The following is a 27,450-nucleotide window of genomic DNA, read 5'->3' on the forward strand; positions in this document are numbered from 1 at the left end:
CTTAATAAACTAAAGCACTGAAGTTTATGCTCAACGTGGAAATTTGCTTAAGTCTAATTGAAGTCCATAGAACTTAATCATATGCTTAAGAATAGGTACGTTTTTAAGTGCTATGCTAAATAAAGATGTGCTTAAAGTTGAACATATGCCTAAACGTTTTGCTGAATCAGGGCCTAAAAGGTGACACTTAACTCTGATATGGTTCCTCCATTCAGACCATGCTTGAGGAATCTGGAGAGATTCATGGTGATCTCGAGTCCATGAATGAGAAGATAGAATATCTTTCAAGCGTTTACTATACTGAAGGGATGACTCAGCAAGTGTCGGAACTGGGGCGGCAGACGGAAGAGCTACAGCAAATTATCAAACTGCGGCTCCAAAATCTCCAGGATGCAGCCAAGGTACTTGAAGTGCTCTTCATAACTGGCTGACAATTGGAGTAACTGTTCATGTCGTCATGTTTGTAGGAGCAGCAGCAGAACAGGTCATCTGTGGTTTATAAAGAGTTAATTATAGAAAAAGAAATGGAACTGATATTGTGCCATTTCTTATATCTTCCTCCTACAAGGTCTCATCCAGCTCCTACTGAAGTCCATGGGAGTCTTTCTGCTGATTTGACTGGGAGTTGGATTGTGGCAAAACTGTAGAGTAAGGTCCCCATTTCCAAATGGGTGTACCCGAAAGAGTGTGCACTTTCACATGTATCATGCTTTAATATGCAAATGCCACAATGTATGTGTTAACCCTACCTAGTGCATGTGCATGAGGGATTTGCACAGTTCGGCAAGGGCACGTGCAAAAGGGCAGAAATCTTTTTCAGTACCCCCACTGGAAATTTTTAAAAAAAAACTATCACTTTTATGGCCAGAAAATGGCTCAAAGATTTATTTTTTAAGCCAATCGTCAAACAAGAAACTGTTGTATCATAATGTAGCTTTCTTGGTGCTGGCGAAAGTTTTCCATTGCAATTAAGGTATTTCTTCAGATGCTGTACAGAAAAGATACAAACTGATAAATATGGGAAAGTTATGTAAATGCAGTTAGCTTTGCTTTTTCTAGTCAAATCTGAAATGTGGTCCTTGACCCATCACGTGATCTGAGCGCAGCAATCATATATTACAGTGTAGCAGATGTTCTGTAATAAAGTACAGTAAGGAGATACAGAACTTTTAAATAAAATCTGAGGCACAAAACGTGTCAAACCACAAATGCTCATAAAGTCAAGGCTGATTTTATTGTTTATGGTACAAATCAGACACTGGTCTGAATACTGAAATATCACGGAAGTGAATGGCATCACTTTAATCAAGTCCAGATTGAATTTGTTTGAGAGGATACTGTTGCTGATATCTGTGTCTTGGAGAAGTCCTTTTCCAACCGATCCCAGGGTGTAATGAGAGTACAGATTTTTGACACTCACGATAACTTAAAATTGTAGTTTATATTGGGGGGGAAAAAACTGGCGTTGTGTGTGGATTACATAGTAGATACTATAATGGCAGATACATCTGTGGCATTCATTTCTTTCTTGTTTGGCCCTGTATTTTATTTTTGGCAGGATATGAAGAAATTTGAAGCTGAGGTGAAAATTCTACAGGTTGCTTTGGAACAAGCCCAAGCTACCCTGACCTCTCCAGAGCTTGGGCGTTTGAGTCTAAAAGAACAGCTATCTCACAGACAGGTAAAAGGGTTAAGCCACAAAGATAACATAGAAGCAAAGTGAGCAGCTCTAATCAGTGGGGCTGCCCTTGGAGTAAGGCACTACAGTAACTCCTTACTTAACGTCTTCCCACTTAACGTTGTTTCAAAGTTATGTTTCTGTTCCATTAGGGAACATACTTGTTTAAAGTTGTGCAATGCTCCCTTATAACATCGTTTGGCTGACTTTACAAGGGAGCATTGTACAAATTCCTCTTCTCCACCTCCTCCCCCTCCCGTTCTCCCCTCCCTCCCAGCACTTCCCCCACATTCTGGGAGGGAGGGAGGGAGGCAGAGAGCGAGGGAGTGGGGAAGCTGCCCTCCTCCCCTCTCGGCAGGCAGGGCCACTTGGAATGCAGGGGCTTTAGGGGCTGCAGGGCCCTGGGCTAAGAGGGCCCCGGGGTCCTATCCTGCAGCTCTAAAGCCCCTTTCGAAATGCGGCCTTGTAAGCCCGGCCAGAGGACTCAGGAGGAGTAGGGGCAGCCACTCAGCCAGCGGCCGGAAGGAAGCAGCACTTTCCCCTTCAAAGCTGGCCAGAGAGAAGAAACCAACCTTTAGTTCATCTACCCTCCTTCTTAAAAGGAAAAATAACCCACAATAGCTTGAGGTCTTCAAACCACAATTTGAGGACTTCAGTAACTCAGACATAAGTTAAAGGTTTGTTACAGGAGTGGGTGGGTGAGATTCTGTGGCCTGCATTGTGCAGGAAGTCAGACTAGATGATCATAATGGTCCCTTCTGACCTTAGAGTCTGTGAGTCTATAACACATTGGGTGCCCCAGATCTCAGAGTCTTCCCCTAGCCCATCACCACAGTTCCATTGCCGTAATCCTGGGGGCACAATAGAGGGGAAAAGGGACAAGTGTCTGTACTTCATACTGTCAAATTTTTGGTACTGAGGCTTCAGCCTGTTGAATTTAAAATTTCAGACTGCATATGTTTACACATGCCTTCATTCGTGCATTTTTTTGTATTGAGAATTCAGTAAACTCCTCAATGACAATAAAAAGAATGTAGATCTAATATATCCCCCTGTAATTGTGCATAAGCAGTTCTCATGCATATGAATAGAAGTTAGGCACATGCATGTGGGAAGAATAGATGCTTGGAGAGAGGCCAGATAAACAAAGGAGGCCAAATGGTGCTTATTCAAGGGGAAGAATCTTTATGTAGCTGCATTTTGTTCCATTTCGTTGCTTATTTAATTTTAAACATCATCATTTTTAGCCATGGTCTAAATTTTCAAAGGAGGATTATGAGCAGAAATAATAGGTTTTACATGCCCCATCTGAAAATGTGCAACTGTATCTCAGAAGGACTCCCAGTTTGGTTTTACATTTAAAATGTGCATATAAACCAGATTAAACAAATGCCTGTTGCTCAGAAACTACATTTGGTTTTTAAGCATTTTTGTATGTATTTTCTAGAATAGTTTAAAGAATTACTTTCAGTCTAGACATAAACCCAGGAACAGTGATAAACAATGGTTTGTTTCAAAGGGGGCTCATAAAGTGATTTAATTGCATCATTTTTGTTCCTTTTCAATAGCTGAAATACATTTTGTTTAATTAAGAATATAAAATATTTATCACAAAATCAACAAGCAACTCCACTCTGAGTGCCCTGGTTATGCTTCATTTAGCTGTGGGTAATCTAACTCATCTTTTATTTTGCTGGTTGAACTCACTTGTTGATAACTGGCTGTGTGAATCATCTAAAATTCATGGGAGAATGACTTACTATGGCACCAATTTTATTTCTAGCATCTGCTGTCTGAAATGGAGTCACTGAAGCCAAAGGTTCATGCCATGCAGGTCTGCCAGAGTGCCTTAAGGATGCCTGAAGAGGTGGTCACCAGCCTGCAGATATGTCGCACTGCTCTCAGACTTCAGGAGGAAGCCAGCCGTCTGCAGCACATGGCTATCCAGCAATGCAATATAATGCAGGCAAGTGCAAACTGAGCTGTGGGTGAGGGTAGGGGATTAGAGATTGTGATACCACTAGAAAGGTTTATACTGGCCCAAAATAATTCAAACTTTTTTTTTTAAGCCCAATGTTTGCCTGGAAGCATAACATGCCCACTACTTATATTTGAAAGATTTTGAACTCCATGTTTATTGGAATTTTAAGCATATTATTAGACAATTTTCTCAGTCTGCATTAATTCCCAAAGAAGTAAGGAAATAAAACTTCAATACCCAATTAGCCTTTTACCCTGTCTGTAATCATTGTTAAAAAAATATTACTCCCCTTTTCATTCCATGTCCTTGTGAAGGGTTATTGCACAACCTCTCCAGTTATTGCTTTAATTTTCAAAAATCTAAACTGTATTTTCTTGCTAATCTCCTGAGTCTTCCATTCGTCACCATGGCATAATTTGACTGTCTGATCTATCCATTTTGATTGAAAAATGAAATTTGCATTTCAAATGTAGTTAATGGTTTCTCACTGTATGGTGGATAAGAACCTGAGGTGACCTGTAGCAGTCTCTTCCTGATGATGTTGTTGGGGCCATGCAGTTTTGCCAATCCTAAGCATTCAAATATCATGAGGCAGGACCTAAGCATCATGAGATTATCGTGAAAATCATGAGTGTATGGTTTTCTCCCAATTATTAATTCAGGGTTCTTTTTATTTGTTTTCTGGTTTTAGAGCCTTTAACATGCACTCGGATCATGTTTCTAAGCTTTTTGCCACAAACAAAAGAGCCAGAAACTTTTTTTGTGAAAATGAAAGCTGAGATTCCCATACAGCCCCAGGACTTGGGGCTTTAAGAAAACAACAAATACCACAATATTTGTAATAAAATTGTGAAGAGTGGGCAACACTGCGTTGTTGGTGGGCATGGTTGGTGAAGCAGCCAGTGGCAAGTCCCAGTGGTTGGCATTTACTCTTTTAAAAAGGCTTCATCATATATTTTTTTTCCACTTCTGTTGGGGCATTGCCAGTTCAAAGCCCATCTTAATTACTCAGATGCCTATTAAGACTTTTAAATTATTTGCTTCCTTGCAACTCATAATGTTCCCCCAATGAACTATCTTCTCAATGAGAGCACTCCTGCTTTACTTGCCAGTGCTGACCTTCATTCCATCATTACACTTTGGCATTGCGGCTTGTGTGGCTGAGATTTTTTTCAAAGCCAACTAGAGGATTTATTCTCTCACTTCCCAGTTCAATTAATGAGTCAGCTTTGAAAGTCTCAACCTATTATTTTTGCATGCTAATACAAAGGTGGAAGATGATATCTTTTCAATAATTTAAAAACAGATTGGAAAAAACAATTGAATATGCTGTACAGAGTAATTCATCATTGGAAAGGAGATGGGCAAAGTGAATTCAAATTTTTTTCCAGTTCTAAGTTCTCTGCGATCATTTGCATGGTAACATTGTAACTGTATTATTCAACAACTCTCCATATTAATTACATGCCAAGAAAAAATCTATTAATTCTTCTGTCTACAGAAATATATCTCACTAGAAAATATTTCTTATGTAGTGAGCTCTACAATGTATTTGATAATATTTTTTTCTAGTCATGCACCATTACTTTCAAAATGTGGCTCTTCAATAAGTCTTATTGAGTGAAGTTTGTTTTCAAATTAAATTAGCTTTGATTATAAATGTAGCTGACAAAAGGTTGCTGTATCCATAATAAACATCATTTTATATGGTGCCAAAGGTTTTTGTGGGCATTTCAGTCATTTAATTCTGACCGCAACCTTGGGAGGAAGATAAATAGTATCACAGCCATTTATTGGTGGTTGAACTGGGACACAAAAAGGTTAAGTAACACTCCAAATCACACAGTAAGATAGTGGCAGAGGTGGGAATAAAGCCAGCAGTTCTGATTTAACCCCTAGACTACCAACTCTCCTGTTAACTAAGAGAAACTGATAGTGTGATTATGTGGCCCGTTCTCACTTGACATATTGACTCCCTTTATAAGTAGTATTATCTTCCTTCTTTGCAGCCAAAATCAAACTTTTACTAGTGCTGGCTATATTGGCTTTGCAGTACTATCTTCAGAATACAGATATCTTGTTTTAGGTTTGCTCAGGATACACATCAGCTAAAGTGTAATGCAGATAGGAAGAAAGCAAGTTTATCTTAAGGTCCCAAATGAGTGCATTTACAGTGGTGTATGTATTTAAAAAACACATGAGTTTTAAAATAAGAGACTCTAATATGAAAGTATTTTTAAAAAAAAAAAGTAATGTGGAGCTTCCCAATGTCATTTTTCAAGTCACATTTCTGAGTATAACCAGTTTTGAAGTGTGTAAGCAGAAGACTTTGTACTGCTCCGCTGTAAGTTATGTTTTCTGTTCATATCTTGTTTTCCAGATAGCTGGCTGTTTACATCACTTAGGTCTGGTCTACACCGGGGCTGGGGGAAGGTCGATCTAAGTTATGCAACTTCAGCTACGTGACTAACGTAGCTGGAGTTGACGTACTTAAATCTACTCACCACGGTGTCTTCACTGCAGTGAGTCGATAGCTGATGTGCCCCCGTTGACTCCACGTGCGCCTCTTACTCCTAGTGGAGTACCAGAGTCAATGGGAGAGCGCTCGGTGGTTGATTAATCGCGTCTAGACTAGATACGATAAATTGACCCCCGCTGGATCGATCAAATGAATACCATCAGTGTTTTATTTCTGTGTACATCTCCTGTATCTTTTCTCTCTAGGAAGCCGTGGTACAGTATGAGCAATACGAACAAGAGATGAAGCATTTACAGCAAATGATAGAAGGTGCCCACCGTGAGATTCAAGACAAACCTGTTGCAACCAGTAACATCCAGGAGCTGCAGGCCCAGATTTCACGCCATGAGGTAATGCAGCAGAGATGCAACTGTCCAGGTTCTCAGTTAATTTAGTTTGAGAGATCTCTTGGTCAGCTTAAGTTCCCTTGAGGTCACAGAGCAGCTTTTTAGAGGTCCACAAAGGCTAGCTTAGCAGGGAGGATTTATACCTCACATACTCACAAATAGCAAATTCCTGTTAACACCACAGTTCCAAGCATCTTTTTTTTTTCTTTACCGAGTAGGTCTCCCAAAGGCTTGAGGGCATGGTAATCTACTAAAGCATTAAGTAATTACCAAAGGTTGAAAGACACAGTGTATGGAATTCCAAAATATTTCAGTGGGAACTCTCTGCATCATGCGGTAACACAGTACTGAAGATCATTGTCACTTAGTGATCTTAGACCCACCCTGAAGTCCTCCTTTACTGAGAGCTATGCCTGAGAACAGACAGAGTTAAAGCAAGGGGTCAGAATCACCCCTCCTGAGGTAAAGCCCACAGAAGGAAGTTCTAGAGGAAGAAAACTCTGCAAAGATCATTTTAAAGGGTCCTTTCCTGGTTACTCTGTCAGGGGAAGCAAAGATTTTTTGTCTCTGAGGAATGAGCTTCAGGTCCATGCCGCAAACCCTGTGGATCTCAGGGGACCAGATGAGTACAGGACAATCTGTGTGGAGGTTCCATGCCACCAAACTGATTTTGGAATCCCAGGTCTTCACATTGTGGTGTGGTATGCCATGCATTAGACTGCCAAATTGGTAGTGGCTCTCTTGCCTGGTTTTTGACACTAGATGGCATTATGCTTTTGTTTTAGAAGAAAAGGTTAAATTTGTCTTTCAGAGTCCGTGTTTATCTCCTGAAGTACTCCTCTTATACTTCTTAGGCCTGGTCTACACTACACGTTTAAACCGATTTTAGCAGCGTTAAACCGATTTAACGCTGTACCTGTCCACACAATGAGGCCCTTTATATCGCTATTAAGGGCTCTTTAAATCGGTTTCTGTACTCCTCCCCAACAAGAGGAGTAGCGCTAAAATGGGTATTACCATATCGGATTAGGGTTAGTGTGGCCGCAAATCGACGGTATTGGCCTCTGAGCGGTATTCCACAGTGCACCATTGTGACCACTCTAGAAAGCAATCTGAACTCGGATGCACTGGCCAGGTAGACAGGAAAAGCCCTGCAAACTTTTGAATTTCATTTCCTGTTTGCCCAGTGTGGAGCTCTGATCAGCACGGGTGGCGATGCAGTCCCAAATCCAAAAAGAGCTCCAGCATGGACCATACGGGAGATACTGGATCTGATCGCTGTGTGGGGAGACAAATCTGTTCTATCAGAGCTCCGTTACAGAAGACGAAATGCCAAGGCATTTGAAAAAAATCTTCAGGCTATGATACAGAGTCCACAGCACAGTGCTGCGTGAGAAGCGTAACGGAAAGCCAAAGAATCAAATGGATGCTCATGGAGGGAGGGAGGGGGTACTGAGGACTCCAGCTATCCCACAGTCCCCAGCAGTCTCTGAAAATCATTTGCATTCTTGGCTGAGCTCGCAATGCCTGTAGGGTCAAACACATTGTCCGGGGTGGTTCAGGGTATAGCTCGTCAATTTACCCCCTTCCCCTCCCCCCGTGAAAGAAAAGGAAAAAAAATCATTTCTTGACTTTTTTCAATGTCACCCTATGTCTATTGAATGCTGCTGATAGACACGATGCTGTGGCAGTAAAGAGCAGTATCCGCTCCTCTTCCCTCCCCAGTGGCAGACGGTACAATATTCTTGCTATCTGCTGAGTGCTCCTGGCTGGCCTCAAGTGAGGCCGGCCGGGGGCGCCTGGGTAAAAATAGGAATGACTCCAAGTCATTCCCAGTAGATGGTACAGAACGACTGGTAACCGTCTTCATCATAGCAACTGGGGCTGAGCTCCATCATCCCCCTCCCTTTCATGTGTAAAGAAAAGATTCTGTACTGCCTGGACTATCATAGCAGTGGGATGCTGGGCTCCTCTCCCCCACACTGCTTAATGTCGTGCCTGGACTATCATAGCAGCTGAAGGCTGCCTCCCCCTCATTTTATCTCACTAACAAGTCAGTGTTTCTTATTCCTGCATTCTTTATTACTTCATGACACAAATGGGGGGGACACTGCCACGGTAGCCCAGGAAGGTTGGGGGAGGAGGGAAGCAACGGGTGGGGTTGTTGCAGGGGCATCCCCTGTGAATGGCATGCAGCTCATCATTTCTGCGGGATCTGACACAGAGCAGCTGTGCTCTCTGGTTCTCTGATACACTGGTTCTCTAGTACACTTGCCCCATATTCTAGGCAGGACTGACTCTATTTTTAGATACCATAAAGGAAGGATTGACTTGGGGAGTCATTCCCATTTTTGTCTTTGTGCCCCCGGCTGACCTCAGCCAGGGGCACCCATGACAGCAGCAGACGGTACAGAATGACAGATAAACCGTCTCTGCTGTCATGCAAAGGCAAATTAATGCTGCTGTGTAGCGCTGCAGTATCGCCTCTGTCAGCGGCATCCAGTACACATACGGTGACAGTAAAAAAAAAAAAAGCTGAACGGGCTCCATGGTTGCCGTGCTATGGTGTCTGCCAGGGCAATCCAGGGAAAAAGGGCGCGAAATGATTGTCTGCCATTGCTTTCCCAGAGGAAGGAATGACTGACGACATTTACCCAGAACCACCCGCGACAATGATTTTTGCCCCATCAGGCACTGGGATCTCAACTCAGAATTCCAAGGGGCGGGGGAGACTGCGGGAACTATGGGATAGCTACGGAATAGCTACCCACAGTGCAACATTCCAGAAATCGACGCTAGCCTCGGACCATGGACACACACCGCCGAATTAATGTGCTTAGTGTGGCCGCGTGCGCTCGACTTTATACAATCTGTTTTACAAAACCGGTTTATGTAAAATTGGAATAATCCCGTAGTGTAGACATACCCTTAGTTAATTTTCTGTCACAACTGTCATAGAAGCTATTTAGTAAAATTAAAAAGAAGCTATTTGATACAAATGCTTTCTGCTGTTTTCATGAAGGGTATTCCTAATAATGTCTCTGCAGACAGATCTGAAAATATCAGTGCAGAGGGAGGCATTAAGAGTGGGGCCGGCACAAGGTTCACTGGACCCATACATATATGAGTAGAGTAGCTGGGAATCCCTTTAGAGGAACATAGAGAAGCAATAGATGCTGTTCCAGTCCTTTTATTTGAACCCCTAGCTGTAAAACGGCTGTGGTGCAGACCTGCAAGCTGCTCCAAGTTTGGGGAGGTGTCGTCTGTCCCCTGCCCAAACCCTATTTATACAGTGTTTGGGTGGCACTGGAAGTGGAGTGCATGAATTTCACATGGTGGCAAGTAGAATAAAATGGAGCTTCGTTCTGGAGTATAATGTCTGAAACATCTTAAAGGAATACATTTAAAGAGACACAGATAATGCACATTTCTGCATTTACGTTTTTGTTTGCTTAAGTTTTGCATAAGAGTACACAATACAACAAACAAGACTTACAGGGTCATTGTATGATTACACCTTTTATTTTTAATCAGGTGTGCAAGATGCAGATTGCTTGCATAAATGAAAAGAAAAATTACAGTTTACCCGGACATATAATTGTAGTCCATGTGTGTGAAGGTTAACAGAACACACAGTAGCTATGTTTAAAATACAAAGATAAGACGGGAAGAAGAAAGTCATTTCCCCCTGGTTTTGCAGTAGCCTTGCACATAAGTAACACAGAGTATCATTCTACCCAATAAATATGTTTACAGAAGTCTCTTTCTCTGGGCTTCCATGTTATAGAATGGCCACCTATTCTGATGTTTCTGGGAGCATTGTGATTTTGATGGGCAATACAGTAGCTTGCAAGATATTAGGTGTCTTCTGCAATCATTAGATGCCCATGTAGTCGTGAGATTACAATATAGCCTGATCATGTTCTCAGTGTTATCATGTTGCATTGCAATGTGGTGACACAACTTTGTTGGAGGATATTTCTAGCGTAAACATGATGATGTTACGATGCAAGCAGTTGTCTTACCAAAAAGTTGAATTTGGGTACCTATGGCATACAGACCAGGCACAACATGTAGTTTGTTGAATCACATCCATAAAAATAACTTGGATTTACATTGTGCCATATTGATTGAAAAACTGCGCTCCCACAAAATGACGAGTGCAAAGAAATCTGACGCTTCTATGTGTACTCACAAGCTGCCCCACCTGTTTTTCTTTATACCCATACGTTTGTCTTCTGAATCTCAGTTTTAGGCCTGTTTAGTCTATATAACATATCTGTCTGTATAATATATTTTGTTCCATATATAAATATACACACACAAAACATTATGGTTGTTCTTTTAAAAGTTTACAACTGAACATTGACTTAATACAGCTTTGCAACTTTACCAAGCAGAAAAAATATACAGCTTTTAACCATCTTAATTTAAATGAAACAAGCACTGAAACAGTTTCCTTAGCTTGTCAAAAAAAATTAACTTTCCCCTTATTTTTGTAATAGTTTGTTTACCACAGTACTGTAATGGGGGGGGGGACTTTTGTCTCTGCTGCTGCCTAATTTTATTCTGCCAGTTCCAAATGAGGTGTGTCATTGACCAGTCAGTTCCTAACACCTAGGTTCTACTTTATAATACTGTATATATTTTGATGGAGAGGGGTATGTTTTGTACTCCAATGTGCTGGTTGTTAACTGTGCAGATGTTATGGATTCCTAATAATAGTAATGAAGTTAAGTAGCTAAAGCCCAGTGGGTAGAACAGTGATAGACTTTTTCTGCTCAGCTCCTGAGCTGGAGTAGGGGTTGACTTACAACTTAGTATTATGGCAAATGGAGCAAATAACTGTTTTGGGGCCATTAGTCATTGGAGTTAGAACCTGACTTGATTTAGAAAGTTGTTTATTCCAAAACCACTTGCTTCACACCTGAGGCTTTGCGTAGCCTCCTGATGAAGCTGGAGAATCCCTTTGGTTGCTGATATCTGAAAGTGCAAAGAGTATAGGGAGCAGAGCACCAGTCTAAGGCTAGTTCAGATCAGAAAAGTGCTCACTCTAAGTAGTAATATGTGTCGGTTTATAACTCTGTATCTCACCTATCTGGAAATTTTCCATTGAGATGTTGTGTAAGTAGTTTCATAAAAGTTTACATAACCTGCAGAGTCAAAAGCCAAACTGCCCTGGGGCTGCTATAACTTATCCACTTCATTTTTTCAATATACGTTAATTGAATATTTTACCTATTGGGCTTTGCAGCAGCTGTTCAGTGTTTAATTGTTGCTCATATACACAGAGCAGGTAGTACTGAAGAGAAGGGTCTCCTGGGCAGCCCCAAAAGTAAAAGGAATAGATTTCTGCTGCATTTAATAGTTCTGAAATATTGAAGGTACTGGCACTCATGCTTTATAAATAAGGCTGCGAGTCTTTCACGAAGATCATGGAAGTCATGGATTCCGTGGCTTTCTGGTACCTCCGTGACTTCTACAGCAGCCGGTGCGGCTGATCCCCCAGGCTGCCTGAGCAGCTGGGGTGGCCCCATGGCCAGTCACACCTGCCACTGCTCAGGTGGGCCCAGGCAGCTGGCTCCAGAGGCCTCCAGAGTAGCAGCGGTGCCCTGGAACAGCAGTCCAGACCAGCAGTAGGTCCCTGGGCTATCCTCCCCCGCACACACACACACAGCAGCAGCGGCAGGCCCCCAGGACAGCAGCAATGGTGCCCCAGAGTCCCCTGCTGCACAGCAGCTGCAATGCCCTAGAGCCACCCAGATCACCTAAGATTTAGTCACATGTATTTTTAGTAAAAGTCACAGGCCCGTGAATTTTTGTTTATTGTCCGTAACCTGTCCGTGACTTTTACTAAAAATACCCGTGACTAAATCATAACCTTATTTCTAAATAGACATTTCTCCTGTCTTTTTGATTTGGGAGCCAGCAGTAGAAAAACATCTAAACAGATGTTAAGTAAAATACAAATATCTATTTGAAAGAATAAACACAGTGGTTGCTGTTGTAGCAGCAATAACTCTGCACATTTAGTTAACACTTTGTAAATCAATATGCTGCTGTGTTACTGAGTTTCCAGGCAGAGGCATCTCAAGACACTCTGTACCCTGGGCAAACCTTCAGAGTGCCACCCCTCTCCTACCCACTAGAACAGAGTTTCTCAGCTAGGGGGTGGGAGAGGGAGATGGAGACACCAGTCTTTTGTGGGGCGGTGCAGTGAGTCTTCTGATGGGTTTGGTGGTTAGGTTTGGTGGGTGAAGGGGTCAGCATCACTCAGGTTGGGCCCAGCTGTTCCTCCATGATGGTGGACCGGACGGGTCAAATTTGAGTGAGTGACATTCTGACTTGGCACACAGGCTCACAGCGCCATTCAGGTTTGGCCTGGCCAACCCTGCTTGTACAAGTCAGAATCTGCCACTCTAGGCAGCTGTCTAGTTTCCTATGGCTAGAGCAGCTCTTGTCTCCACGGAGACACAAAGAGTGTCTCTAGCAGAAGTGTGATCTTCCCCAACTGATCTTTTTCTGTATTTATTAATGTGAATTTAGTGCTCTGAAAATTGGTGGACTGACAACACTAAACATGCCCCTGTTGGCTGGGAGCAATCCTATGTGTGAAAGGATCATTCAGCCTATAGCCTATTTGATTGTGTGTCCTTTTGCAGTCATTGATATGACAGGTGTGATAGTGTGTTTAGCAGTGTTGGGAATTGGATTGATTTCACACAGACTACTGCACAGCAATGAAAAAACCAGGGCTTTTGGTCAATCCTGTCTTCAGCCAAATTCCCAAATTCTCATTCATGTAGGGACATAACTGTCCAATTTGGATTTTGACTGTGAAGACATAAGCAAAACAAAAATTATTAGGGAAAAATATCTGTGAAATTACACATAGAAGAGAAAATATATCCACTGCATCCTCCATGCAAACACGTATGTGTTATAACTAGGAGTGATCGAGCATGTAAACCACTATATGTATCTGTTTCTGCTACTCATTGTGTTCAGACTGGTGAGAACTGAGTGTTGCATTTTTTTACAGTTCCAGTCATCACATGACCTCATTTCCATGGTATGCACCATCTGGACATTTTCATCTTGTTTTAGTAACAGGAGAAAAAGAGAGAGCTTCCCCTTTCTGCCGCTTTAAGATAAAGCATATAGAATTTGCTGTAGATTAGGTATTGTATGTGAGTGTGACATATTCTTCCCTTTTGTCAGTGTCGTACAGAGATGTGACTTTCACAGAGCTTTTCCTGTTTCACTGCTTAGCTTGCTCCTTTGTGGTTTAGCTGTGCAGTGAGATGCGGCCTGACTTGTTCTCTACCACAGTCAACATCCTGCCTTTCAGCTTGTGCTGTTGCTGATCGGGGCTTGAGACACAGAGCTGTGATTTTTATTGGCTGGCCTCGGAGAGGTAGCCTGCCTACTTAACAGAAGCTGAATTGCTATTAGTTAGTTCTGTGGCCTTTATATCCTGCATCTGGTCCACTGAATAAAAAATGTTTCCTTAGGAGCTGGCGCAGAAGATTAAAGGATACCAAGATCAGATAGCCTCTTTGAATTCCAAATGCAAGATGCTAACAATGAAAGCCAAACATGCCACTATGCTGTTGACAGTGACAGAAGTGGAAGGGCTGTCGGAAGGACTGGAGGAGCTGGACTCAGAACTCCTCCCAACACACTCAGCTCATCCTTCTGTGGTTATGGTAAGAAATGAATTGGTATCATCACTGTTCATTAGGTGCTGCTTGCTCTTTTTTGTGCTGTTCAAACCCTACCATACAGCCAACTGCCACAATGCACATTGTGTGCTTTGCTTTACTGACATGTTTTGGAAGTTGCAGGTGTAGAACAAACTGCAACTTCTTATAGTGTTTTTGTGTCACCTCTGTTTTCTAAGCCAACAGATAGGGAATAAAGTTGTTTATGAGGATAACAGAAATCAGTCCATTAAAAGGAAAATATTATTTAAAGCTCTCTTACCTTTCAGGATGTGTGCTGAGTTGTTTTCTCAATGCACCACAACAAACACTGAAAAAGCACTGAAATAAATGACAAAAGGGAGGGGGGTGCAGAATCAAATGTATTCTACAGAATGTTTTATACCCCAGATTTTTTGGAAAACATTTTTTGATTAAATATGCTGCAATAATTGACATTGTTGCTACTATATCCTCGCGTTTATAAAGGATGAATAAATATATACATGCTGGAGTTCCTACTTTATTTTGCTCAGTCCAGATGCAAATATAACCCCCACTGATGTCAGTGGGAGTTCTGTCTGAGAAGGACTGAGTAAAAATGGAGTGACGACTTCAGGATTTATCCCTATATTAAAACCTTAGAAAAGCAGAACTGAGATATTACTATTATAGTGTATTGTGGTTTTTAAAATCTGGATCCAATTCTGCTCTGAAACATTCTTTCCTTCATCATTTAACTAGGCCTGAAAGGTAAAGTATTGAGGGCAGTAGTTCTGGCTATCTGCAGCATTACTCTGTGGCTTTCAATAACTTCTTCTAATGCATTGTGTGTGTTACCCTCTAACTTATTTTTGATGTGTTGGCTGTAGAAACTTTTTTAAATTCCCTAGCAACACAGGAGATGGCCAACATCTCAGTAACAAATTATCAGCAGTAAATACCTCTGCTTGCCTGTTGCTTTCCTGAACTGTTAATACAGCAACTCTGAGGGGCTTGGAGGAAGCAGCAGTCCTTAAATTGTGTTTTGGTAATTCCAACGTTGTGTTAATTTTCTTGTTTTGGTCTGCATCTAATGCAAACGTTTACTGAGATGATTGACAGATCTTCTTCCTGTCCTTTGGGGTTGCATTTCCTGTGACAGATGACTGCTGGTCGCTGTCACACACTACTCTCACCTGTCACTGAGGAGTCTGGGGAGGAGGGAACCAACAGTGAGATTTCTTCTCCACCTGCCTGTCGCTCTCCTTCACCTGTGGCTAATACAGATGCTTCTGTTAACCAGGTACCTGCCTGTTGGCATTCATGAAGCTGTGATCTCTGGAAAGATGCCTGGTTCCATTCTGTGTACCCTGTGGTTGATTCCTTCTTCAGAAAATTTGGGCAGATTTTTCTTTAAATGTTGGGCACACAATTTCAGTGTCCCATCCCATGAATTGAGAATAGTCATCAAGCATAATCAGGACCTGGCTTCCAAATACATAAAAGTTACAAATACTATGCAAGAAGCTTAAAGCATATCAATTTGGTACCCTTTGTCATTGGCGAAAAAAGACTCAATAAGTTGGTTACTTTTTAAACAAATTTTGAGTATTAAACAGTCTTTCTAATTCATTAGTGTCTCTGTTGCATTTATAGCGTGGTTTTGTTTTCCAAATAGTACACATGATGGCATCTGGCATTCTGAGAGAACACAATTTTGTACTTCATGTGATGAAATATTACACTCTGTGTCTGTCTGTCTGCCTTGTGTCATTGTCCAACCAATGCCATAGTTCAATCTTCCATTGGTTCAGCTATTAAGATATCAACTGTGGTGTATTTTGTTGGGGGTTGTGTTCATTCTACACTTTGGATCAAATTCTGTTTTCAATTATAACAGTTCAAACCCGTGAAATCACTGGGGTCACATATGTAAACTGAGAGTGGAACTGAGACTTCTGGTATTCAAGTAACCTGGTGTACACCACACTTGTTTTTCTTGGTAGGCTGGGTTATTGTTTGTGCTTTCAATATCATGTGTGTAGATGCATATATGCAGTGCATCTGAGTAGTCTGAACTCCCTTGCCTTCAACATCTGATTTTTATTCCTCATGTCTAAACAGTGTTTTTCTTTATCGTTTTTGTGGCTAAGTATTTCTAGAGTTGAGTAACTGAAGACATGAAGCTTTCCTTGACCATGTATTTCTTTTAAATTCAGTACCAAAGAAATACAATGATGTTGTTTAATCTTTTTAAGTATAGTTATGCTATTTGCTAAAACTCTTCTAAGCTTCCCACAATTTCTTTCAAAGATGCATGTATTTCTGAAATTATTGCTAAATATAAAATGATTCTGCTGTACTGGCTAAAACAAGAACAAACATAAAAATAAGGCAATTATCAGTGACAAGCCATATGAAGAAAGAAAGTCAAACAAAGGGATTTAATAATCCAGGAGCTTTTAAAAGTCATATTACACTACACAATAGGATAGTTCCCAGTGAAGCTTGCCTGCAGTGGAAAGGCAGTTCCATTGTTCAGCAGAAGACTCTGGAGGCCATGTTAATGAAACAAACATTGAAACATCTACAAGGACAGATAATGAACACAATGCAATTGGTAATGAACACAATGCAATTCAATGTAAGCTCACTAATATTCTCTTATAAGAATGAAAATCAGGTTAGCAACATAGACAGCTCAAAGAACGACAAAAGTCCAGTGAGAAATTCTATTATCTCAAGAATTGGCGTAAGAAATACAAAAGTTGTAGAACCTAACTTAATAGGCAGAAAATATATTTACACAGTGTCTGTCACAAAATGTCACTGAGCCCATAAAAGCAGTAAAATTATTGATGATGTCAGGATAGATAAAAGCGTTAGCAGACATAGGTTTCTTCAGTCTGGTGATAAATGTTGAAACACATGATCTAAGCAATAAAAGGAGGAAAGTTCCACAATCAAGTGGGTTACTTACAAAATGCTTAGGTTCCTATTCACATGAAATTATAACCTAAACAAGCTAAATAACCTTGCCAGTTCAGATCATAACGAATAACTAGGAATGTACAAGGAGAGAAGATAGGCTAAATATGCCAGACTGCATCAATTCTGGTCCTTAAATGTAAGTAAAATAATTTATAGTCAATGCAAAACTTTACCGGGAGCTTAAGTAAAGATTTTTAAATGAGAGTAATACGCTAAGAGAGCAGTGTTCCTGGGAGAATGTGATCTGCTGCATCCTAGAAACTAAGCAGGAACTTCAGGAAATTGTAGTAATCTAACCTTGAAAGATATGAAGGCTTTTACAGAATAATTCTAAGGGCTTGTCTACATGATGGTTTAGTCTGTACTAGAGGGGCGTAAATTCTAGCATGCATTCTTGATCTGTATGGACTCTGCTAGTGTGAACTAAAAGTTCCCTAGTGCATGTTAAAGTAGTGTTCTTTGAATTGCGACTACATTTACACACAAGGGAACTTTTAATGCATGCCAGCAGGATCCATGCAGACCAGTTAGTGTGCAACACTCTAGTATGCACTAGAATTTCCACCTCTTCAGTGTGGATTGACATACCATGTAGACATGGCCTAAATCTTTCTGATCAACACTATGTGGGGTAGAAAGGGAGTAATTTTAGTTGTTGGACACATGTAATTTTTAAAAGAAAATTACTAGAAATATTTAGTCCAGAGGAAACATGAAATGGTAGGCCAACTCTAACTGTTTCTCTTACTGCTCCCATTATTTTAGTCTCTTTAAATATCTCAGTGGACACCATGATAAAGACCAAGAAAATATTCACAATTATTAATCATGGTTATATTATTAAAGAAATAAAAAGAGACAGGCCAATTATAAAGATTAAGAATCTTAAATCCAATTAAATTCCACTATTTCTCAGTTTACCAAGGTTTAGCCCCTGTTTCTGCTCCAGGAACACATGATCTAACCATGCAAGTGATTAACAGGAGAAACTGTTAGTATTTTACATTACAATAGCAATTTCATATCCCAAACAAATCATAACAAGAGTTTAAATCTAATCCCTTGGCTGTGATTTAGTTAACCTTCTCTCACCATCCATGTTCAAGTCTTGGAGATTTTCCTTGAATTAGTTTCTTCTTGAATATTCTCTGTTTTTCTTATCTGTCTGTGGCAGCTTGCTAGTAGAGATGGACAGGATGAGTTGTGGAGTGTTTGCTGTCAAAGCAAGGTAGCACAGGGTGTGTGCCTGTGGAGCTCACTTCAGTTTTTTATACCCTTCTCCTTCCTATTTAATGAAATTATAAGGAAGCACACCTCTTTCTGCCTTGTTTAGATGCAGAGTTGGTTGCTGTTACCCTTTCACTGGCTCTGAGCCTTTGCGGTCGCCTTAGGTGACACCTTCAGTTCTGAGTATACAGTCTGCCTAATGAATATGCAACGTTCTTCAATTGCTTTTGTTCTTCTTATGGTGGGAAAGTGTCAAATAACTGTTAAAGTTAGTTTTAACTTAACTTATTGAATCCATTTTCTGAGAGATTCTTTCAATTTTCTTAGATTTTGACAGGAAATTAAATTCTGTTTTCAAAAAGTCCAGACTCCTATTCCTTATATACAAGGTTTTAATTCTCAAAACAGTCTTGAAAAAATTTAAGTAATTCCTACAAAGTCCTTTTTTTAATAATTAAAAAATTGACTCATAACAATTTTTGGAGAGATGATTCTTGTCTTCAAGAGTTGGGGGAGGGATTTCATGTACACTGCCAGTATTAATTAATTCCCTTTTCTGTACATAAATGGCTTCCTGCATTAGTTATTAGTTTAGCAAGATCCTTAGATTCCATGTTGGTACATCGTTTTTTTGCCATTTATATAGCAGTGATATTAGAAGCTTTGCATTGACTAACACATGCATTTCAGAGAAGTGTTTTCCATTTTAACATTTAAGAAATAAACAAAAGTATAAAATATCTCTAACTACACATGTTTCTTTTCCTAAAGCTTTAAAACACAAGAAGGGTTTTTTTCTTTGGAAATAAATGGCCCACGAAACAAGAAAGTATGTAAAACATTTACATTGTAGGAAAACGAATGCAGGGTGATGTCAGAACAATAAGCCCTCTTTACCTTTGGATTTATTGTTCTGACAACATCACCCTGCATTTGTTTTCCTAAAATATAAATGTTTTACGTAGTTTGTTGTTCTGTGAACCAAACTCCTTAGAATTACAATTGTTTGTTAAATACAATTGCTTTTAAATATTTTGTGCAAAGCGCAAATTTCAGTAATCACTATAACTTTTAAATGTAGCACAAGTGAAAATAATATAAAGTTAAACAAGGTAAATTTTAAAACACAGTTTTTCTGAATTTGCATAAACACACTTAGGGTAATAAAATCTTCTTAGCCATAAAGCCATGTTTATCTTCCTTGACATTTGCTTGTCCTTGGGAGCTAAGGTAGAAGCCTCCCCAAATTTCTTTGGTTAGCTTGACTATTTAAAATAATTTAATAAACAAAAATACATGCATATGAGGTACTTTTCTCCAAGCATCATATGTATGAAAGTAATTATAAATATCATAAGCTTCACTAAAGGCACAGGCAAGTTTAATGATAACATTAATAATATTTTTTCATCAATATTAAAGTCTCTCCCCTACAGCTATCAGCCTGGAGATTTTTCATACTTAGTTAAAAATGGTTTTAGCAATAGCTTGGTGAGAGAGAGAGATTTTCCAGTGCATCTTAAGGAAGTAAACATCCAGGCTTTTTCAATTTAAAGATGGAATCCTTTTAAATGAAGAAGTCTAGGTAAGAGCACTTCACTGCAGTGATCATCTAGGGCAGTGTTTCTCTACAACCAGTCTGGGGACCAGTGCTGATTATGGAAGACTCCTATAGATCAGTGGCTCTCAACCTTTCCAGACTACTGTACCTCTTTCCGGAGTCTGAATTGTTTTGCGAACCCCCAAATTTCACCTCACTTTCAAAATAAGACAAAAAAAATACAGAAGTGTCACAGCACACTATTACTGAAAAATTGCTTACTTTCTCATTTATACAGATGCTCCCCGAGTTACGCAAACCCAACTTACGGAAATCCGGACTTACGGAAAAAGTTCCGTAAGCTAGCTGGCTGTTTGTTTTGGTTGTTGCATAAATGTCGGAGATACGTTCCCAACTTACGCAAGGAACAGAATGCTTGCGTAGGTCAGAGAGCTTCTGTACTATATAATTATAAAATAAATTCATTGGAATATAAATATTGTACTTACGTTTCAGTGTATAGTACAGAGCAGTCTAAACAAGTCGTTGCCTGTATCAAATTTTAGTTTGTACTTACTTCAATAGTGCATTTTATGTAGCTTGCTGTAAAACAAGGCAAATATCTAGATGAGTTGATGTACTGCCTGGAAGACCTTTTCCTACGCTCAGAAGTTGAGAACCATGGCTATCGAATGTAATAGCCACCTTCTAGAATTCAGTATAGAATCCTCCCCCCACCACACACACACAATTAGTATTCTATAGCAGTGTTTCCCAAACTTGGGACACCACTGGAAGTGGCGCGGGCCGAGGGACGTACTGGCTGCCACTTCCAGCAGTTCCCATTGGCCTGGAGTAGCGAACCATGGCCAGTGAGAGCTGCGATCGGCTGAACCTGCAGACGCAGCAGGTAAACCGGCCTGACCTGCCAAGGGCTTTCCCTACACAAGCGGCATCCCAAATTTGGGAAATACTGTTTCAGTTTAACCTCTAGAGAGGAGATAATTCTGTCTTAGTTTCTATAAATATTTTGAGTAATTTTTATAGATCCTACTTAAGTTTCTGTAAGAGTCCCTATTAAACATCATGGACTTTTTACAAAAGGGGTACTTCTTTACACCTGCACAGTGCCAACCACAATCTGGCCTCAAAGGTCTGATTGGATTCAGTTTTATAAACTTATGGGAGATCCCTTGCTAAAATGCTACAAACTGCGGGTGAAAAGAGTAACAAGATCATGTCTCATTCTGGAGCACAATCCTGACCAGTGAAGAGTTGTATCACTTCTTACCCTGTAACCCCTTGCTACTGTGGCTCTCTGCCTGGGCCACAGACAGTCAGCAACAAGCATCATGATGATTAATCTGCTGTTGGTTGTTCTTTTTCATTTACATCCAGTGATTATTTCAGTGTAATCATTGCACTGAAGACTGTATGCTTTAGCAAACAATTTAGATTTGCTGTGTTACAATATGCACTATGAAAGTCAAATAAAATTCAGTCTCCTGCTCTGTTTAAAAAAAAATGCATGCACTTTACGTCTATTTATTAGGCAGCTCTGGTCCAATGCTTTGGATTCTGCCTGCAATACCACAGATTTCCACTGGTCTCCACCAACCTTAGTTAATGAGTGATAAGGTTACTCCACATTCTCTCTAGCCCCACATTTTCCCAAAAACATGTTTTCTGAAATGTTCAGCCTTTTCCTGGAACAATCAGAGGAACGTTACACTTTGTTGCTTCTTGAAGAATCAGTATTCAAGAGTTTGCTATTTTTATTGGAGTTACCAAACATTTCAGTTTAAACATAGCACTGGACTGTTTAGATGAAAAATAAAACAAATTTATTTAATTAAGAAGAGAGACATTGTAAATGAGTACAAGTATAAAGTTTAAAGTCAGAAATGGTTACAAGAGAAATAAAGATAAATCATTTTCAAGTAACTAAAATTTAGCAAGCTAGACTTGGTTCTAGGTAAAATCCTCAACACACCTTTCTTTCAAGATGGCTGACCAAACTCCTGGATCAGGATCTAGCTCCCAAGTCAAAAGGCTGGTCCCTTTTGTCGTCTTAGATGAAAGATAACTTGGGTTTTCTTGGCTCCTCTCTTTTATAGTCAAGTGTATCTTTTGAAAATGATTCTTCTGAAGAATGCCTCCAGATAAATGTCTCTATCCAGCTGAAAGGTAGGCAAAACGAAGTCTGTCTTGAAGGAAGTTTCCTGATGATTCTTCTTGTGCTGGAGATGTCTGCTAAAATGCATTTTTTTTTAGTTTCTGCCCCCTCCATTTCAAATGAATGAACCTTAGACATGTGATTATCAGTTTCCTCCCCTGCCATGATGATGTGTGGTTTGCCTCCACCACTTGTTAGCTTGATGAGTCTGTTTACAGAGCATGTAAATACATTCTCGTTGTCTTTCAAAATACTATGGAAGTAATACCCAGGTGGAGAAACCACATTTCTTTCCTAGGCTGGGGTAATTTCTACTTGATTGGCAAATGCATGTTAAAAATTATAATTTCAGTTTATGTCCATAACTGCATCAGTTGCTTGCCCTACATTACATGAAGATGTTAGTAAGCAGTGAGTCGTGAGCTTTTCATTGACACCTTGCACTACACTTATCAGATATATTTCATGACATTAAAGAAGTGCGGTACACTTGAACTGGTTAAGCCAGCTGCTGTTCATCACCAGATATCTGGGTGTCTTTTGTCCTCTGCCTTTGGGCTGTTCTTAATATCACAGATCATGAGCATAATGGCAGTGCCAAGATACTACTTATAATAGACCAAAATGAAAGTGTATAAATACTAAAAAGATGTCCCAAAACCTAGGATTGTGGTAAATTGACACTTGTACATTTTAAATATATAAATATATCAGTTGCTCACTAAATACAGCACCATTAGTGCTGCTCTAAAGAGATCAGAACTAAAAGAGAACAACACCAAAAATATTAAATATGAGTATAAGCATAATTTTTAAACCCCCAAAGGATTTTAAAAGTTCTTATGGTGTACAGTGTTTCTGCAACAGATAGCAATCGCTTCATGCAATTTGTTTTGAAACATAAGGAAATTAAGCAAATAGTTTGTTCCTTATAGGCCCAATTCTGTGAGGTGCTGTGAGATGCTCAGCTCCCACTGAAGCAAGTGGAAGTGGAGGATGCTCAGCACTGGATTCAAAGCACTCCCTGGCTCATGGGAGTACGTCCTAATACTGTGTGTATAGCTACGTCTAGACTACCCGCCGTATCAGCGGGTTAAAATCGATTGCTCGGGGATCGATATATCATGTCTCATCTAGACGCGATATATCGATCCCCGAGCGCGCTTATATCGATTCTGGAACTCCACCAACCCCAACGGAGTTGCGGAATCGACAGGGGGAGCCGCGGATATCGATCCCGCGCGGTGAGGACGGGTGAGTAATCCGATCTTAGATATTCGACTTCAGCTACGTTATTCACGTAGCTGAAGTTGCATATCTAAGATCGATTTCCCCCCGTAGTGTAGACCAGCCCTTAGTTATTCACAAAGAAAATCTTAACTTGAATAGGTCTTTCGTTTGTTTGTCTGTGATATAAACACAGACCATATATTAGCATGCACTGCAACTGTGAAGGAGGAAGCAATTACAGAAAGCCTCTTTTGGCTTGAAGTTTCTTGTACTTGTTCTTTATTCAAAGATTTTTCTTTCATTTGGTGCAATTTTTTGAGATATAAAAGCGGGGCACTGTTTGAACTGGGAAAGCTGAAGAGTTGACACACACCCATTCTGGCCACAGTGAGTCTTGTAATTCCAACACTGGGCCACAGTTAATGTTTTCTCTCCCTGTCCAGGACTTAGTTAACAAACCTTCATCACCTCTCACCCTCATGAAATCTAGACAACAGCAATAACAGCCCTTGTCAGATTCATTATGCAACCAAAATATCCCCCCCTCCCCTGCCCTTAAGTAGGGGAAACATCATAAGGAAGCATAAGTGCTGCTCTTGCTTTTGAACAGTTTCCACAGGAAAAAGGAGGTGGTTAGACTTCCATCCCTGTGCAGGGAAAGAATTTTTATATATAAAGCACACCAAAAATACACACTAACCAGAAAACCCTGCCAATATTGATGTACTTAAATCTTTCTCTCTTTCCTTCCCCCCTCTGTGTCACTACTGAAATCTGACAACAGCAGCTGCTGCACTGTGATCGCGCAGAATTTACCGAAAGGGGGAAAGGGACTGGTTCAGTTCAGTTCAGTTTTCCCTCCCCATCCTTTCTTATCTTTAACTTCAAGTCTTTCATCCTGGAACCATCATTAGAAAGTCTCAGAAATAAGTCAGCTGTCAAGGCTGTGCAGATAGGCAAGAAGGTCCAGTGGAGACCTGAGTTCAAGTCCCTGCTCCATCATAGACTTCCAGCATGAAGCTAGGCAAGTCACATAGTAACTTTGTTCCCCATCTGTAAAATGGGGATAGTATTTCCCTACATCATAGAGTGTTGAAGCTAAATGCATTAAAAGATTGTGAGGCTATATAAGTGGGAGCCTGTAAGTACCTTAGTTGGCCAGATTTTGTCTCCCTGACAGGAGAGAAGATATGATGACTACTTACCCAATATGAGCATAGGTGGCAAAGTCAGGACTTCAGTTATTTTGAAGTGACTTTGACTCAGCTATGCTTGTGCCCTGTACTATGATAACTTTCCACAAACATTTGAACAATTTTGTTTTTCTAGCATGTTTACTAGAATGTTTCAGAAGCACACATCTGGTACCCCTGGGGGAATTCTGCACCACTGCACATCGCAGAATTAATGTTCCCGGCAGATTTTACTCTTTCCCTACAGAAAAATTGATTTTGGTGCCCCTCCTTAGTAGCAGTGGGGGGTGTACATCAGGCTTGGGCATCAGGATAAGCAAAGGAGGCATAAACACCACCTTGAGGAGTAGGGCCGGGCTCTCTCTTTCCCTCTTTCTCACAGAGCTGGGGAGGGGCAGGGCTGGGGACTCCCCGGCCTCTGGTTCCTACCGTGCCCTGAGCTCTAGCTGTTAGTCCCAGCTGGGCTGTGGAGGGATAGGACTTTCTTTTTCCACTGCACAGGCCACTCCTGGGACCGGCACAGACATACCCTGGGGTCGTCTCCCCCAGCTGCAGGAAGTTCTGCACACATCCCCCACTTCCTGCCCCCATTGGTCCTCAGCCGTGGGGGAAGGATTCACTTACTGTATGGGGAGCTGCCTCCTCCCCTCCCCCCCGATCTGCCCAACCTCCATGCATCCAAACCCTCCCTCCCCCCGCCGAGTCCCTTCCCCATGCATCCAGACCCCCCACCTCCAGACCATCCCCCACTGAGATCCCCACACTTGAACCCCCACCCTGCCTAGCCCCACCCCCTTGGCCCTGGACAACCCCAGTGAGCCCCCACACACACCTGGACCCCCACCCCACTGAGTCCCAACCGGCTGCACCCAGATCCCTAACCCACCAAGCCCCACTACCCCAGCACCCAGAGCCCCCCATTGATTCCCCAGCACCCAGAGCCCCCCACTGAGCCCCAACCACCTTCACCTGGGCCCCCCTACAGAGTCCCATTCTCCCTGCTCCCGGACCCCCCATCAAGCTGTTTGCAGCCAGATTACCACACGCAGAACCTTCTCCCCCCATGCTAAGCCCCTCCACACTTGTATCAGCCTGGCAGGAACTTGCTTTGCCCCACACCTGGATCAGGGGGCCAGGCTGCATGTGCGTGCAACACTCTGTCCCTCTTGCGCACTGTGGAGTCATATAGATGTGCTAATATGCCTAGAAAGGAATCTATTTGTCAAAAAAACGTTTCCTGAATCTTTTCTGTCCGTATTGTTGCAGACATGCTTGCTGACAGGTATTTTGAAATAAATTACCAAAATAACTGAAAATGGTGATTATGTTGTGTTATTTTGACAAATAAATATGCAGAATTGTGCAGAATTTTAAAATATTGTGTGCAGAATTTCCTCAGGAGTAATCTGGCCTGTAACAACTAAGCAACACTGAATAAATTTAGAATATTGAGTATAATTTACTAGCATCAAATTTCTTCACGATTAGTCCATACAACAAAAACTTTTGGGAAGAAAATGTCTAATATCTTTGAATCATGAATAAATGAGGAAATTCCTGTCCCCCCCAAATTTATGATCTAATGCCCAGTCCTGCCACACTTATTGCCAGTGAGGACTGCAGAATCAAGGCCCAGCTAAAACACAAGACTATTTATTGCTCAGCAATTCATTGAGTCCCTAGGAGGACTTCCAGACACAGAGTATGTAGACTGGTAGCCATTACATTCAGTTGCGTCATTGGAACTACCAATAAAGCAGGCCACATTTATGTTAGAAAGTTGTAGAAAGGCTGCTGTTTACCAAATGAAACAATTGGGTTGTTTTGTATTTTCAAACCTCCTACAGCCGTTTGTTTATATAATGAGCCAAGAATTGGGATATGTTGAATTTTAAAGAAATAATAAAACCAGCTTTAAACGTAGGAAACCACAAATGTCCATTTTTACTTATTTCTTTATTTGCTCATCAGCTATTCAAGAAAGGACTAAACCATTTGTTTTAGATTAAAAAATAAATTGTTCCCATGTGAAAATCTTGCTTGCCAAGTTTCATCTTGAGCTTTGTAACTTGTAAGCCAGCAATATATTCATTCCTAACTGATCAAAAGATATTCCAAATTCTTATGAGGGAAAGAAGGAAAACATTTTAAACTCTTCTGCAATGTTTTGTGATCTTAAACTGGATTTTCAAAAATGGAATATATCTAACTCATGTATGTATACATATAAATAGAAATGTCCTTTGGCAGCAAAGAGCTGTTGCCTCCATGAGATACAACACATAATTTCAGGCCCTTATTTCTAAATTCTTACTCTTGTATACTACTTTCATGCTTATTACTATACATTAAATGTTCAAAAGTAAGAAACAAATGTTATCATTTAATTAACAATTATTACCAATAAATATTACACAATTAAAAATACATATTACATGGTTATGTTTCCTCCATATTTAAGCAGAATTCCCCACTGAATTCAACTGAATTCCCGAAATGATTACAAATAGAGGGCACAGCATTGTCCCATATTTGTTTTTTAAATGATTTCTCAAGCTTATTTATTAAGCTACTCCTTTGAAATCTAAGACTTAGATCCCACACGGAGCTCTATAGGGACAGATCTTTGCACCTGAATGCAGTCTATTGAATTCCGGTGGGGCTCTCACAATGTGAAGCTCTCTGAAGGACTGGATCCAAACCATTAGAAAAAGATATGATGTGAAATAATGGACCTGAACCCTGGTTCGGGTTATACGGATGTAAATCAGGAGTAACTCTACCAAAGGCGATACCAGTAAACTAATCAGTAGTAGTTGAACTGGTGTATAATAAGTGAGATCAAAATCAATCTTTAACTGTTTTATGGGAGACACCAGGTTAA

At 40.6% G+C, this 27,450-nt stretch overlaps 1 protein-coding gene across 14 annotated transcripts in view; it reads left to right on the top strand.

Annotated features, from left to right (window-relative positions):
* SYNE1 (spectrin repeat containing nuclear envelope protein 1) overlaps positions 1-27,450 on the top strand; it is a 492,410-nt gene that overhangs the window by 314,538 nt on the left and 150,422 nt on the right. For 12 of the 14 annotated variants that reach the window (XM_050949357.1, XM_050949360.1, XM_050949369.1 and 9 more), the window contains 6 exons: positions 216-401; positions 1,559-1,681; positions 3,462-3,648; positions 6,388-6,527; positions 14,039-14,233; positions 15,372-15,512. In XM_050949357.1, coding sequence (XP_050805314.1) covers positions 216-401; positions 1,559-1,681; positions 3,462-3,648; positions 6,388-6,527; positions 14,039-14,233; positions 15,372-15,512 — 972 coding nt within the window. The remainder of the gene's footprint in view (positions 1-215; positions 402-1,558; positions 1,682-3,461; positions 3,649-6,387; positions 6,528-14,038; positions 14,234-15,371; positions 15,513-27,450) is intronic. The other 2 variants (XM_050949365.1, XM_050949366.1) reach the window with 1 other exon arrangement.

The sequence above is a fragment of the Gopherus flavomarginatus genome, chromosome 4 (assembly GCF_025201925.1).
Source record: "Gopherus flavomarginatus isolate rGopFla2 chromosome 4, rGopFla2.mat.asm, whole genome shotgun sequence".
NCBI lineage: Eukaryota > Metazoa > Chordata > Testudines > Testudinidae > Gopherus > Gopherus flavomarginatus.